The sequence below is a fragment of the Accipiter gentilis genome, chromosome 22 (genome assembly GCF_929443795.1).
Source record: "Accipiter gentilis chromosome 22, bAccGen1.1, whole genome shotgun sequence".
NCBI lineage: Eukaryota > Metazoa > Chordata > Aves > Accipitriformes > Accipitridae > Astur > Astur gentilis.
The window spans coordinates 7934057-7949453 of record NC_064901.1 but is presented as its reverse complement, the minus strand read 5'-3'; the positions used below and the strand labels follow the sequence as shown (position 1 = coordinate 7949453).

Below are 15397 nucleotides of genomic sequence, written 5' to 3'. Positions count from 1 at the left end.
GCCGCTTTGCGTATTTTGTTAATAGGTATAGATGCCCAGTATTGCATGCAAGTGGCTTTGCATTACTTTTTATAGTAATGCCATTAACTTGTCTCATCCTGTGCTGCTAGTACAAAGTGTTTTGCTTTGATTTACACGGATGGTTGGCAGTCTTTTTTTTTCTTGACGATAAATAATGGGCAGTACAGAACACAAAAAGCAAAGCTAATGTATCATAAAATTGTGTGAACTTTACAAATCAGAGTGGCTTAATTTGTAACATGTTTTGTAGGATTTCAGTCAACTATTAAGCTATGATATCTCACACAGGCTGGTTTGAAGCAATGAGCCAACCAGGTAACTGATTTATTATTTTCTCTTCCTTCTCTTACTAGCCATGCGCATGCCTCTTGTTCTGCTTCCCTCTTCCTTCCTCTCTGTCCTGTCCTAATCCTTCAGCATTTGTTTGATTTGAAAAATAATCCCTCAAGAATGTTGTTGCTTCCTCTGCAGCCTTTGTATTTGGTCCTTTCTGGCTGCTTTTCCCTGTGGCCTGTCCCATCTTCACGGCAGTCTCTCTTGGTTCACTGTCTGGGGCATATTGCCCCTCCAGCACCGGTGCCCAGCAGAAGTCACTCGGCCAGTCACGGCTGGGTGTTGGCTACCTGAACATAAGGCAGACAACCAGAAGAGATCTTTAACAGTGAGTTGCTTGTAGTTCTGGGATTCTAGCATGAACAGGAACTGGATTTTAAATACTTGCTCGTCTGCCTCGGTTCTTGCACTTACTAGAAATACACAGATGCGAAGACAGTAAAAAAGATGCAGTTGTTTTGGGGGCATCCCGGGTAGTCTAGGTACAGCTTCACCAACTAGAGGGTCAGGAGAGAATCCCTGGCAGCTAATATATCCATTACCTCCTGAAGGAGAAAATTACAGCACTGAAAGCCCTTCCTTTAGTTAAGTGTCCAGAACAAGCCAGTGAAGAATACAGTTTCGAATCCTGACCACCAGCCATCAAGTTGATCGAGCCAAGACGTACCGCAGCCTGGAATAGCCAGTTTCCACAGGCAGCACCAGGTACTTCATGAGCAGCGATGTCTCCTCTCATTAACGTATCAAAGCCACTGGAAGTTTTTGGCAATTTTCATATAATGGAAGAATTTTTCTCCTAACTACACAAAGGCAGCCTGTCACATGCAGAGGTGTTGCAGCCATGGTGGTCACTTCAAGCTTGACAAGCCAGGTAAGTCCCCGTTCCCTCTTCCTGCTCACTGAAGCTTTGCAGTAGTTGTCTCATCTTCCAGATCTGCTTCTGTGGTCTCTCTGCTCTGTAGCCAGTACATCCAACAGCCTTTCCTCTTCTGCCTTGGCCAGAAAAGCTCCAGAAGTCTTTATGAATGGCTGCTGCTTATCCTAAATCATTGCAGTTCGTGGCTGTGTATGGTGCTGCAGGTGCGTGTTGCTGAGCAGGACGCTGCGTGGATAAATACGCGTGCGATGACAGGCTTCAGCAACTGCTGCTCTGAAGGAGGTCAGGGAGAGACACGCTTGTGTTGTGGCACAGACCAACGTGAAGAACAGCTCACTTCTTGTCCCATTTGGATTTAGCCACAAAGTCTAGTTGCATTCACCTACCAACAGTCTCAGCACAGATCCAGGCCACGGGCAGTTAACTGAGCACCACCCCCCGCAGCCTCCTTAGTGTTCCCGAGCAGTGGTAGCTGCGTGTCCCGTGGGATCTCGGAACAGGCACCTGTGTGAGTACGTACCTAAAGAAATCTACTGGAAAGGTAGGAAATTGCCTATTTGGAAAAGAAGGTATTCACTCACAGCTTCCCCAGGTTCAGCTGCCCTCAGACAGAGAAAACTACTTTAGTAGTTCATACCATGCCCCCTGACTGGCTTTCCTCCCTACATAGATCCCTACAGGACAGGGGGATCTACGGCCTTTTGCCACATCTCCAAGGCTATGTGGGAAAATCAGGACAGAAGGCTACAAGCCTTTAAGCCGCCAGGGTCTGAATGTATCCATATTTACTGCATGGTTTAGAGGGTACCTAGAATGACAGATGGGTTGTGGCTCCAACTCGAGACCACTCGTTCCTGAGTACCTCTCTCCAACCAGCTTGACAATTCTCATTTTACAGAAGAAAATTATTCCCAGATTTGTTGGCCTCAAAAGCGAAGTAGGAGGAACACGGAGTAAAAAAAGCCCATCTCGCCCTCCCTCTGACCGCGGTACTGTGTCACTTGACTCCCCGACAGCTACACATAAGACTGCATCATGCCTCAGATTGGAGATGAAAAACCATTTTACTTACATTGTCTCTTCTATTACCCCTCTTCATCCCATCCTTGCTCATTTATCATAAAAGAAAACCTGATTTTTTCCTATAGGCAAATTCTTTTATTCCTCTAACTGAATTTCAGGTAAATTTGGTGGCAACAGCTTGAACCAGTTATCCTTGCATCTGTGTTTCCCGTAAAACATGCATACAGCTGTGACAATTTTTTCTTGGAGTTTGCCATAAACCTTACATGAGAGATGAGGTTAAGAGCATTTGCCTTCATAATGATAGGTTGTATTTTCAAATTGCATAATATTTCTATTTTTAGATATAAATCAAAATTGTTTCCAGAATCCCTGAGGCCTGTACTTGCACTGAAAATGTGTCTCATACAAAACCTCCTTTTCTTGTGGAAAAGAATACTGAGAACTGAGGCACTAGGCAGAAAAAAATTGCTTACAAAAATACCACACTCAAAATCTTCCCCAGAGAAGGTTTAATAAAAAAAAATATTCCCACTAGTAGCAACAGAGAATCTCAGCAATTCTGTACTGCATTTCATTGGCAGTGAGATAATTCACATACTTTTTATACATGAATATTAACATTGGTTTAAAAAAAACCCCAATTTTAGGCTAGCCAATTGCAATTCTAATCCTATTAGAATAGGATTTTATGAATCTTTGCCATTACTAAGTTTAGCTTCTTACCAGCAACATTTAGAAGCAGACTTTCCTCATCTGCAAACTCCTTTACATATATAAACAATACATTTTTCTGTGCAATAACTAGACAAATTGGCACATACACAAATATGCAGACTGAGCACAGACTCTGCTGTGGCTGGTACTCACCCTCCCAGTTTTTCTCCTGTGAGTGCCACCATTAAGCAGCTGGAGCGCAAACACAGAGGAAGGGGATTTGATGCCGCATTCTACCTTCTAGAATCTGATTACGCAATTCACATGACCGGGACTATAGAAGTGGGGATGGGACCACAGAGCAAAATTAATGTTTTTCTGCAGAGCAAGTGAATTTGGGTTAATCTACCACAGGTTACTCGAGGAGGTTTTGGAAGCCTGCTTTTGCTTTGACCCGTTTCTCAGACAAAATCTTCAGCCCTACTTTTGCTATATTTAGATGTCACTTCCCCGTTCATTGTTATATGTAATAAACCATTTATTCTCCAGAGAATCCAGAGAACATTTTAGGGAAAAAGAATTTAAAAATCTACAACTGCACATCAAAACCAAATTAAGAACCACACAACATTTTGGAGAGGCTGGTGGCGTAGCACTGACATCTTTAGTGTTTCCTTGTTCAGACAACATAATGTATCAAATGCATCTGGTTTATTTTATTCTACATAATCAACTTCCAGTATTCATTATTTTAAAATGTTAGAGGCAGGTAAAGCATGACATGTCTGGCCAAAAATGCTTTTTAATTTGTATATCTTTGAAGCTATAGCCCACTGTCATTAAATAGCTTGAGCAGTATATGTAAAAATTAACTGCTTGCTACATACTTCAGCTAACTGGCGTCCTGTGTGAAATGTCATCTACAGCAACAGCTCCAACGTTGCTCAGAGGAGAGCACTACGGACAAAGCTGCGTGCTTCTTTTAACATTTGGCTGCATGGAAGTACAGTTTAACTTTATCGGGTGTTTTTAAGGATCAGAGGTTGCAACTCAACAACTATTTCATCATGACTGTCTTTTACGAGCAACTTTACTTGTTAGTGTTTAATCAGGCCACAAGGGTTTCTCATGTGCAAAAAGCAGTATCTAGGAACGCCCACAGCATCAGGGCTGGCCAAGCAGCGCTACTTTTGAGACGCCAGGGAGAGGCTCTTCTTGTGGTTTTTGACACCACAGTGCAGAGAAGTAGAAGAATAATCTACCTTGCTGTATGTCCTTTTGCTTAAATGTGAACAAAGAGTGTTAATTTTTTGAGGAGTTTTCCCCTTGCTTTCTTGCCTTGCTTGAAGTATCACTGGCCAAGTTTTTCACTGGGACAAAACATGAGCAGTTTATTAGTAGACCGCCATTGGTTAGGAAACAGTATGCTCTTCTAGGAAACAGCTTCTGACTTGCTATGTACTGATGAAACGTAACTCCATTTTAGGAAGCAGAAAACAAAAAATATATATAGCAGTGAGGTTAGGGATGAAGCTTTAGAGGGGAGCGTCACAGTGACCCCTCTTATGTTGTTATTGCCACAGATACATCCAACTTCATTCAAATTAAAACTAGATTGAAATTCCGTTGACCTTGCTGCATGATCCCTACTAAGCACTAGTACTATTATTTCCAATAAACTAGCAAACTATTCTAGATCACTCCTCCTGCAATTCAACGACTCACATTGTTACTGCTGTGGCAGGCTTGGAGGGAGAAATCCCTTTGGAAATTCCAATTATTAACTGACTTTTATTAATAAAAAACCTGCTCTGCTTCCTATGCATTTGGTAATCCTATTTTATGGTGATATGTGCATCACTTGACTGATGCTTCTCTCAGCCTGAAGCTGACTCCCGCACCTCAGGAACGTACTAGATCAGTCTCAGACTTATTCTAGCCTAAGCAATACTATTAGAAATGCTGCTTATTCAGCTGGAGTGCTACAGACTTGTATCCAATTAAAAACAACCACATCCCAACTGTGTGATGCTTTTGCATGGTTTTGACTAACTCTGGTTTGCTGCAGTCAACAGAAAGTTGTCTGCAAATAATTTTTGCATAGCACTTAAATATTACATTCCATCATGTAGCCGTATTTTTATATATACGCTTAAGGTTAGGCATAGGCGGGACCTTTTGTCAGAGAAAAACATTAAGCTTTTTAAATAAACAGTGGAAACATACAAAGTAAACACGCATGCAGGCCACATGCTTCATTGCAAAGACAGTTTACTGGAAGAAAATTTACTGGTGCTTGTAGAGAAACGGCAAGAAAAACAATCAGCAAGGAGGCACGGAACACAGGAAGGAGGAGTGGTAAAAGTGAGACTTTGGTTTATGGCTAAACATACGTTTGGCTCTTCTGTTTGGCTAAACATAAGAGCTTGAATGCCAAGCAATGCCTAAAAGAGAATAGTGGAATCGAAACGAAAACTGGTCTGTGGTCTTACTTATTTCTTCAGGAAAAAAAGAAATTTATGCAAATTCCTTGTAATAAACAAGACTGCATCAAAGATATCTGATATCTAAAAGCCAAATTCTTTTTATAACTGAAACAAGATTACATCTGTAGGATTCATTTATAAAATCTTAAATGAGTAGATTATTCACATGATCTAACTCAATTTAAGTGTACGTAATAAAGCACAACTCAGGGCATAGGTATTTTTACTACGTGGATAAATTAATTATCTGGATAAATTAAGCTCACACATATGTCCTAATTTACAGCAGACATTAAGAGTTAGCAATGATTCTCTTTAATTGTTTTTGCTTCTGCTTTTAGAATACAGAGATATGTTGAAAATGGTACTTTTCCACATGTGGCTACAAGACTTGACCAAGAAATGTCAAATCACATAATTACGGCACTTGTCAGTGACTCAGTTGTGAACAACTACAATGAGACCCTCTAAGGAATCTAGCACTAAGCTCTTCTAAATTTTGATTTTTGGCTTTTAACAGCTTTGCTTGGTGCTCTTGCAACTTGAGCATGCTTCTTGAAAGTTTTTGAGCAAAGTAGAATTTAATCACATTGTATTATCAGCATTAAAAAATGTTAGTGAAAAGAAGGTTAATGCTGTTCTTATACATTACAGAAAATGAAAAAAGTAGCCACATACACCTATTGTAGCAACTAACTTTCTCAGCAATATTTTTGGCCACTTTAATAGTAAACATGACATGAGTTTCATTTAAAAGTTTCAAGTCCTGTAAGAATCTCTATGATTTTCCAGAAGCGGCCTTGGGGAGAAAAAAAAAAAAAAAAAAAAAAAAAAAAAAAATGTACCCAGTGAACTTTAAAGGGAAAAATAATGAGATAAAAAATTACTAATGAGATAAAGATGACTAACTGCTAAATTTAATGTAACTCCCTTTCAACACAGCTAACAACTACAGATTTGACTGCAATGGAGAGGTGGAACAAAGAACTTCTGGTTCTCTGGGGAAAGATGGAAGGCATCTCAACCATCTTCCCATAGTTCACACATTTCAGCATTTGGCACAGAACAGGTATTTACACACATAAAGTCTGTCTCCCTGATCCTACTTATTTACCCATTGTGCTATGCAGAACAGAGGAAGACCTGCAATGTCAAGTCACAGACATTGGTGCATCCAGCCCAAACATTTCTTACTAGTTTCCTGGTGGCAGCAAACATTTTCTTTCTGTTATGGAAGTCCTTAGAGCTCCTCTGCTATCGGATAAAATGACTAAGACAAATCTTGAGTGAAGAAAATTAGCTTTATTTATGTAAATTAGAAAAATGAATTGTTAGAACTTTGGTCAAATGGTTAATTCTGTACAATTTACAATTTTATTTATATACAAAACTTATAATAAAATACAGTACATCACACTTTTCCTGAGTCACGGTGTGTTTCTCAGTTCTGTAAATCTTTTTTTTTTTTTTCTTCTTTCTTTTAAAGTAATTAGATTCAAGAAGGAAATACTATCCTCAGTTTGATAATGTTTGGTTTAGATAATACTGGTATTAAGAAAGAACTCAATACACTATATGGAGAAAATACTTTATAGCCATTGCAATTCCAATAGTTACTTTTCTATATTAAAATAAGTTCCTTAATAAAAATGTTAATTAAATAATCCTTATTATGAGTTTGTTGCACTTTATTTGACACAAGACAAGCTGACTTCAAATATGTCCATCTCTCATTGCAGAGATACATAAATTTAGGTGAGTTACATGTATATATAACCGATCATTTAAAGATCAGGAAACACATCCAGATAGAGCAGATGTCTGAATCGAGGCACAGTATATTAAAATTGCTGTCCTATCCTGGACAAGATATGTAAGCTTCAACTGCCTGGCTAGCCTAATACAAAATTGACACAAGTATACATCCTGAAAAGTGAGACTACATCAAGCAGCAAGGCACCAAGCCTGCAAATACTTACATATGCATAATAGTCCCACTGTGTAAAGCACTATAGAGTCCTCAGTGAAGAAACATTGTAGAGCTGTATTTAACAGCATTTGTTAAATCTCGGCCAGCTCAAGAAGTTATTGCGATTAAAGCTATCAATATTACCTTTATTGAGTTCAATTTTTTGAGATCAACAATAATCTATTGTAAGGCTTACAAGGATATTTAATCTGTTTACTTAATGATGCAGTGCGTTAAATTAGTAATTAGGATAGATTACAACCTGCAAGTAAATTTACGTCCCGGTTAAACCAAAAAAACCAATCAGGGTAACTTATTTTTGACAAATACTGATTTAAAACAAAATTAATTTTACTTAATGGCTAAGTGTGGGCTGCTCCTAAATATATCTATGGTAAAGTTCACTATACTTTTTTAATATAGGCATGTGCATTTCTGGCATTTCAGTCCAAAATAATGAAATAATACAGATTAGATGACCTCTGATAGATTTATTCATAGTCTTTAGAGATGTCTAAGAAGTCTTACATTACCAGAAAGTTATCTAGAGATTTGCTTTCTCTTAAAAGCTTTCTGTAATAATTCAGTGCAAGCTGAAATATACGAGATCAACTTATAGGCATCCTACTCTGATTAGAAATTAAAAGGGACGTTTGCTGTTGATATCAAAGTGCATAAAAAGACAATATGAGACTTTAAAGAAAATTGGTCTTTAGCTGAATGCTCGAACTTTTCCCCGGATTCTTTGCATGTTTAGCAGTCTTCACTTTGACACTTTCTTGATTGCCTTTTACAGCTGACTCAAGCCTGGCTTTCATAGTTGGAGAGGAAGCCATTAGTTTTTTAAAAACCGATGAGTACTGTGGACCAATCTGCATCAGATTTTGCAAAGCAAACTCATGTAGATTTTTTGCTGACTTTGTAGCAGAAGCCAGGGCATTTTCATCCAAAAGAAAGGAAATAAGGATGGGAAGAAGGCAGGCCACCAAATGGGCACCTATAAATATCAAAACCACAACTTAAACATACACTTTTTAAAAACAGCTTCAAATTCTAACTAGAAGTATTCCTCTAAGTTAACATTTAACACAAACTACAAAGCTGCAAATGTTATTCGAAGTGTACAGTAAAAAGAACCAACATTCTTGTTAGCAATTTTGTTAGCAATTAGTGTTCGGGACTGGATTCCTAGTGGTTGTTTTGTTTTAATTTGTTACTTATGGCAACTTTCAGCATGTCTAATGCTTTGGATACTAGTAATGGAAGTAACTTACGGTGCTCTTCCTCAGCAGTGGCCGTAAGAGCTGTAACCACCTTTATACCCTCCTGAATGACTTGAAGTTCAGCTGCGTTTTCAGGTTTTGCTTTTTCTGTTTCCTGCAGTTTTCCCACAATGGATGGTGCTAAGGAATGAATATAAGGATATGACACGGTTTTGTTTGGATGCTGAAAGATGGAGTGCAGCAGCTGGTAGCACTTACACTGCACCTAAAGGGAAAAGCAAATTTGCAGTTACAAAGTGTTACACTTAAAAATACATGCCAGAGTGTTTTAAAACTCACAGCTTGTCAGATAAAATTTTAGGGAGGGGGAAAAATGTGCCTCATAGCTTGAAAATTCATCAGGTTGCAGGCTGCTAATGCATAATACTTTAATAGAAGCATTATAACTTGTAATCAAATTATTACGAGAAACTAGACCATGCTTTCTGTTTCTTTCTACAGAGTCCTACATCTTCCTACATCTTCAAGTGAAGGAACGAATATTATATTTGTGTGAAGATTACGTCTTAGTAGTGTTTTGAAAATATACCCTTTTTCGCAAAAATACAGCTGACTGAAAATAGGTGCTTAAAATACAAGCATTACCTCTGTCAAACTGTAGGCACAATTTTTAAAAGTCTCAATAGTAGAGTAGCTTGCATGTCATTGGAAGTCAATAGGACTGAAACTGTCAAGTTGCTACATGATTTCTGAAAGGCTCAGATGCCTAAACACTTGGATAAAATTTGCAAAGGTATACTACCATCTTCTTGCAGTCATATTTGGCATCCCCAGTTTCCTATCAGTGGAAACCAATGTTCATAATACTAGAAATGTGTTTATATATAAAAAAGTACTTTCTTACAGCTATTTCTCAAGTAAAGGTAATTTTGCTTGATTTCTTGTTACTACATGAATATATACAGAGAAGATGCAAGAAAACCAGTTTACAGTGAATTCTCACAGTCAAACATTAAATCTAATGCATGTTATTTTCAGAGCTGGCCTTTCAGAGTGAGGAAGTCCCAACTCCTAGAAAAGACATTTGCATTTGCAATGATAATAAATGCAATTTTTTTTTCCTAATATTTTGGGTTTTTAGCTGAAGAATAGTAACAGATGAACTGTGTGGCACTACAATCTAAAGCAACTATGTAAAAATATTTATACTATGTCAGAACAAAGCATTAATCTAATTCAATATGCTGCCTCCAGCAGTGTCCAGGAGCTGATACTTAAGGGACAGTAAAAGTTATGTAGTTGTACTTGCTCCAGCTCCCAAAGACCCGCAGCTGAGGGATTTCCTGTGCAAAAGATAGTATCTGCGTGTTGAAGGTAAAATGAACAAATAAAATGAAACAGGTGCCTGAAAAACTACACAACTGTATCATGTACTTATCAATGTATAAAGCACCGAGTCTGATGCAATAAAAAAAATAAATCATAGGAATACAGAATTGTATACAGAATAAAAAATGGTAAAATGCATTGCTGGACATGTTCATGCTAACTTGTTCAAACTGTATTTTAAAATACAACAGATATAGTCAGGACAGAATTAACTGGAATCAACACACAGACCAGGTGAAACAACTGAACAGAAAATAAGCTAAAATCCATTTAATATGATACTGATATTCTCACAACTTCACCAGTACTTACAAGAGGATCTTTTGAGTCAAGTGTGATTTTAAACTTCTCAATACAACGCTTTTGAAGGCACTCTACAGTAGTAACTTCTGGACTGGTAGACATAACAAATACTGTAATAGCAGTAAGCAGGCTAACTTCATCAAGTTCTTGGAGAAGCCCATCTACTATCAATAAAACAAGCAGTCTGTTAGATTTGCATTAAAAAGTAATTCTATGAATTCAAGTGTTACAAAGAGGTGGAGTAGAAATATCCATGTCTACATTTCTTTAGGAATCTCTTTTTTCAAATACATGACATACTCTGATGCAGTCTTATGGACTTTTACTGTAATAAAAGCCAAGACCAAGATGGGAATTCAGGGGTGGTTATATGCATATTTAGAAATAACAGCATACTCCTATTCCATTGTTCCTCTGTATAAAGTACAATAAATATCTTTGAAGAGCTGGTATGACATATTAGGGTACAACCTATTTTGAGGATAATATAAAATTTGCATTAAGAACATATATTCTTTTGCTGTAACTTAAAAACCCAACACTATAAACAAAAGTTCTAACAAATTACAACTTGGAGGTTAAATGATAAAAATACTACAAACTTGGGAAGCTGAAGAAGCAGCACACAGAAAACTAACTTTAAGACAAAAATATTTTTTCTTGAACTACAGTTTTAATACCCTTTGCTTTAATACAGACACTAATTCTTTGTGGAGAACCTGCATGCAGTACAGCTATCTTTTATGGTCAACTGTACACTGAAGCCAGAACTCTTGTTTATCCCACCGTACCATGTAACTACATAGCAGCACTACATAATGCAGGCGTAAGCCTGAAATCCCATGTTTACACCTTTACAGATGATGACTTCTCGTATGAACTGCAGGGACAAGATTGCACTATAGTTTCAACAGTACTTGGTACCCAACTAATTCTCCTGTGACTAAGATACTAGTCTTTTTTTTTAAGATGTACATGAATTTAATTTAAATAAAACCAAACAACCTTTCACCCAAACATTTTTTGCTTTGTTTTTTAAACACACAAACACAAGATTTCTGGATACCTTGATCCCAACAGTCAAGCACTGTGACCAAAGCACTACGTAGAAGATCAGTCCAAGCAGTCCGACTCTTCTCTGCTCGAGCCATTGGAGAAGACAAGAGTCCTTTAAGAGCTTGTAGAGATGCAGCAACTGTCAAAGGTAACTGGCCATCTCGCAATTTCACAGCAGTTTCTTTAAGTACTCCAATAATTAGGTACAAGATAGTAGGAAGAACTGAAACGCTTCCTGTAAAACAAAGCAAATTAATTTCACAGAAGTTAAAAAAAAATTCAGGTACCTTTTACATTAAAAAAAATTGAAGCAGTTTTCTTAGATTATCTTTTTATTTATAATTTATCATTTTTAATCACCTATGTGAATGGAGGCACTGGTAATTTGAAGAAAGATTTGAAATATCATGTGACTTGCTATAGCAAACACTGCTTAAGTGAAGTTAAACCTCTTCCCCTTTAAATTAGCTTGTATATATTTTCCTTGATGATTTTGTTATATGAAGTGTTGAATTATGTCATGTTCAGAGAAAAGCAAGAACACAAAGATCAGAACCACTGAGGAGCAAAAGAAGAGAAGCTATGGAAGTATACAAAGTACTGAGTAGTAGAAAACAAATTATAATCATCTAAGCATATTTCACAATGAAGTCAATACAGTGAAGGAAATTAACAGGGGGTAATTTCAAAAACTGGTAAGAGGAAATACTTCTCCCACGTGATGTGTAGTTAGCCAAGGATGTCATTGCTCCAGAAAATCACTAAAGTCAAGAATTTAGTAAGATTAATAAGAAGAGGATCTCAGACTAAAAATGCATGACAAAAATTGCTAGAATTATAATAAAAAACTCCAACGAATATTTTGGAAAAGAGGAGACCTAAAGAGAGAAGCAAATTGTCCCACAGCCTACTGAAGAGGTCTTCATCAATCCCTGAGAATCTGACAGTTGACCTGTCAGAATATGAGACTATTAAAAAAATAATAATAATAATAATAAAAAAATCACAGGAATAACTTGGCATAGCGGTTTTGCATATTCTTATGTCTTTGAATCTAATAGTAATACAGAATTCTGCACATATTGGAGACAGTCTAGAAACCTGCATACTTATCTGTTGCTCCTGTCTTAAGTTCTGATTCAGCAAAGTACAGAGTTAAGCATATGGCTTAATATGCTTATGTCCTTCCCTAATCAGCAAAATGTTTATGTTATTAAGATTTTCATATACTGATGTTCATGACAGACCTGTTGAATAATGAGGGCCTCTGACATATGCATAAGTATTTTCTGAACCTGAGGACATCTACTTTCTATTTTTAAATGGCCAAGTCTCTGAAAATTGACTGTTGAACTTCAGTAGGAAATGCAGTTCATGAGCATCATTTTGTTGAAAATTTTATTATGTATACATACCATGACAGGTGCCTGAAGTAAGACACATGGTATTCATAGGACTATAACTTCAGTTACCTCTTAAAGGGGGGAAAATGATGCAATTCCACATAGGAATTCTCTTCTCTTTGATTATATCAGTTGACTTTTGGAGATGCTTCCTTATTCAACTGACTGTAAAAGCAAGCTTAAGTGCCTCCATTTTAGCCACCTGACTTAAATGCTTAAGTTCTCTAGTGTAAACATCTTATCTGGTCTGATCCTGCAAGCTGTTAGTTTGTAGAATAACCTGAACAGCTAAAGACAAAAAGAACTACAGGGAGAAAAGAAAAATCACAGATTATTTTTCATACAAGATAGTTGCCCTCAGATCTAAGTGATGCTACATTTGTTTCCTTTTGCTTTTAACTGTTAAATAACGAGCTGCAGATGGAAAACAGAAATAGTATCATTACCCTACAATGACAGCAAGAACTGCCTACTATTCCATTTGGAATATGCCACCCCCAAAGAAGAATCTTGTAACAAAGAACAAATTATGAAAAAAGAAGAAATTTCCAGGGCTGCTAAAGGCAAAAAACCGCATAAAGTGTAACATAAGGTGGGAACAGAGAATTAGGGCAGTCATGGTTTATAGGTGTGGCTGTAACAGTACTGAAAGATCATATGAATATGATATTGGGGGGTGGCAGGGGGGAACCATCTTAAAGTTTGGAGTGAATCCAAAATTAATCATGGGTAAAAGCCAACTAATCTGAGAAATCAACTGTAACACTCCTTACAGTGGTTTCCTAATGTTCAAATGATGGCTTCTAGTGAAAGTTAACATGATACATTTCCCTTTTAAATTTAATTTATGTCTGCATTACAAATTCCAGAATAGACAATTCAAGTAGAACATAATCACGTAGCTATTGTATAGATCCCTGTACAAAGTGAATCTATTAATTCCACTGCTACATGTGGGAGGAAAAGAAAAACTAGTCCTTTAATTGCTTCAGTTTTGTAACTCGTTTTGTAATCTGACAGCGAAAAAAATAATTACAACAGGAAATTTTCACAAGCAAATCAACAAAACTTGCTGCCAGATTTACCCAGCTGAGAAAATTAGGTAATAACAAGGGGGCTCAGAGGAGCCCAATATTCTTTCATTAATCTTTTCTTGGGATGAAACAGCATACCTTCAGGAGAGCAGATTGCAGGAACATCAGAGAGAATAACTAATGCTACTGCTACCAGTCTGCTTCCATCTTCTGACAATAACAGATGTTTTCCAGATTGAACTGCAGGGCTACAAGTTAATTTAGGGTTGAGCTGGGGAAGCTGTCTGACAAGAATACAAACACACAACTCCAGTGTTGCAAAGACTAATGATTTCCCAGGCACCAGTCCTCCTGTGTCTTTGCCTTCTCCAAATTCTGGTAACGTTTCCTTTTCTGCAGCACCATCATCAACTAAAACAAAAAGAAGAAACATGGCAGAAATCTGCAGGCTGTACCTTGTTTCCAAAAAGTTTACTTCTTCGAACTGTTTCATCACCAAGTGGTAAGCATGATACATATATATGTGCATGCATATGTATTCAAAGTTCTACTGGCAAACATCCATCCTTCTGAATAAGCAAACTATGCACTGATTGTCAAAAAAGCAAAAGCATGCACAATAGATTTAGACATACAACATGCTGAGGCACCATGCCAATATGATGTCACCTGATATAAGTGTTTTGATTCTTCTTTCAGTTTTTTTCTTTTAGAAAATGAACTTTAGGAAGTTACAATCAGAGAAACTAGTGGAGTCTAGCTTTTAACAGCTGTGTGTGCTGAGTCTCTCCATCACTCTACTGCAGCTGATTTCAGCTTTTTACTAAGACTCCTCCCTCCCTGACACCACACAAGACTATCCCAACTGCAGTTTCTCCAGTTTTCCTCCTCACTTCATGCCCTCTAGTCACCACCAAACGCACGTGCTATCTATCATACCACCCTGATTTCTTATGTCAGGCACCTGGACTGACTTAACCAGGGTTAGTCACCACCTGTGAAACACTTCAATTAAGATGCACCTTGGAATATCACCTTCAAGAATCCAGTTTTCCAAGAAAGAATGGCTTTAACCCTGACAATATGTATTCAGTATCTCATACATTACTGTACCTTCTGCACTTCTCCTCTTTTCCTTCACATGTTCCTGAGCTGCAAAAAGAATCAGCCGAACCACTTCAAGGGCAGCAAGCTGAATATCAGGTGATTCTCTGGTCAGTATCAGTCGATGCAAAACATTCAGCAGCTCTACACCCAATTCCTACAGTAAGAAAAATGCTTAATATATCCCCATTTTAATGCAAGAATTTTAGAAACTTGTTAAAGCCAATAGTATTACTAATCTCAGGAACACAGTATAATTGATACAATCATAGGAGTTGGCATTTTGTTCAACATCTAGCTCCTAGTTCCCAACTAGCAGCAGTCCTGCTCAATTCTCCCAACAATATCACAGTAATTTAGAGATAAGGCACTTAAAAGTACTTAAAAAAAAACCCCAAGTAATCTTTTATCTTATGGCTTTTTAAGTCTTAAAGGTGGGGATACTACATTGTATACCTCCTAAAGTAAATGCATTTCCTTGTAGAGAGCATCAAGAGTCAGCAGAACTTGGGTGTGTCC

General features: G+C 37.4%; 1 protein-coding gene across 9 annotated transcripts in view; it reads right to left on the bottom strand.

Annotated features, from left to right (window-relative positions):
• Nucleotides 1–6684: 6684 nt before the first annotated feature.
• The window catches only part of HEATR5A (HEAT repeat containing 5A), a 68760-nt gene continuing 60047 nt past the window's right edge, over nucleotides 6685–15397 (bottom strand). For 7 of the 9 annotated variants that reach the window (XM_049825328.1, XM_049825327.1, XM_049825330.1 and 4 more), the window contains 6 exons: nucleotides 14888–15035; nucleotides 13913–14185; nucleotides 11348–11572; nucleotides 10291–10445; nucleotides 8641–8854; nucleotides 6685–8363 (listed from right to left, as the gene is read on the bottom strand). In XM_049825328.1, the coding sequence (XP_049681285.1) occupies nucleotides 8062–8363; nucleotides 8641–8854; nucleotides 10291–10445; nucleotides 11348–11572; nucleotides 13913–14185; nucleotides 14888–15035 (1317 nt within the window). In that variant the 3' untranslated portion in view covers nucleotides 6685–8061. The remainder of the gene's footprint in view (nucleotides 8364–8640; nucleotides 8855–10290; nucleotides 10446–11347; nucleotides 11573–13912; nucleotides 14186–14887; nucleotides 15036–15397) is intronic. The other 2 variants (XM_049825331.1, XM_049825335.1) reach the window with 2 other exon arrangements.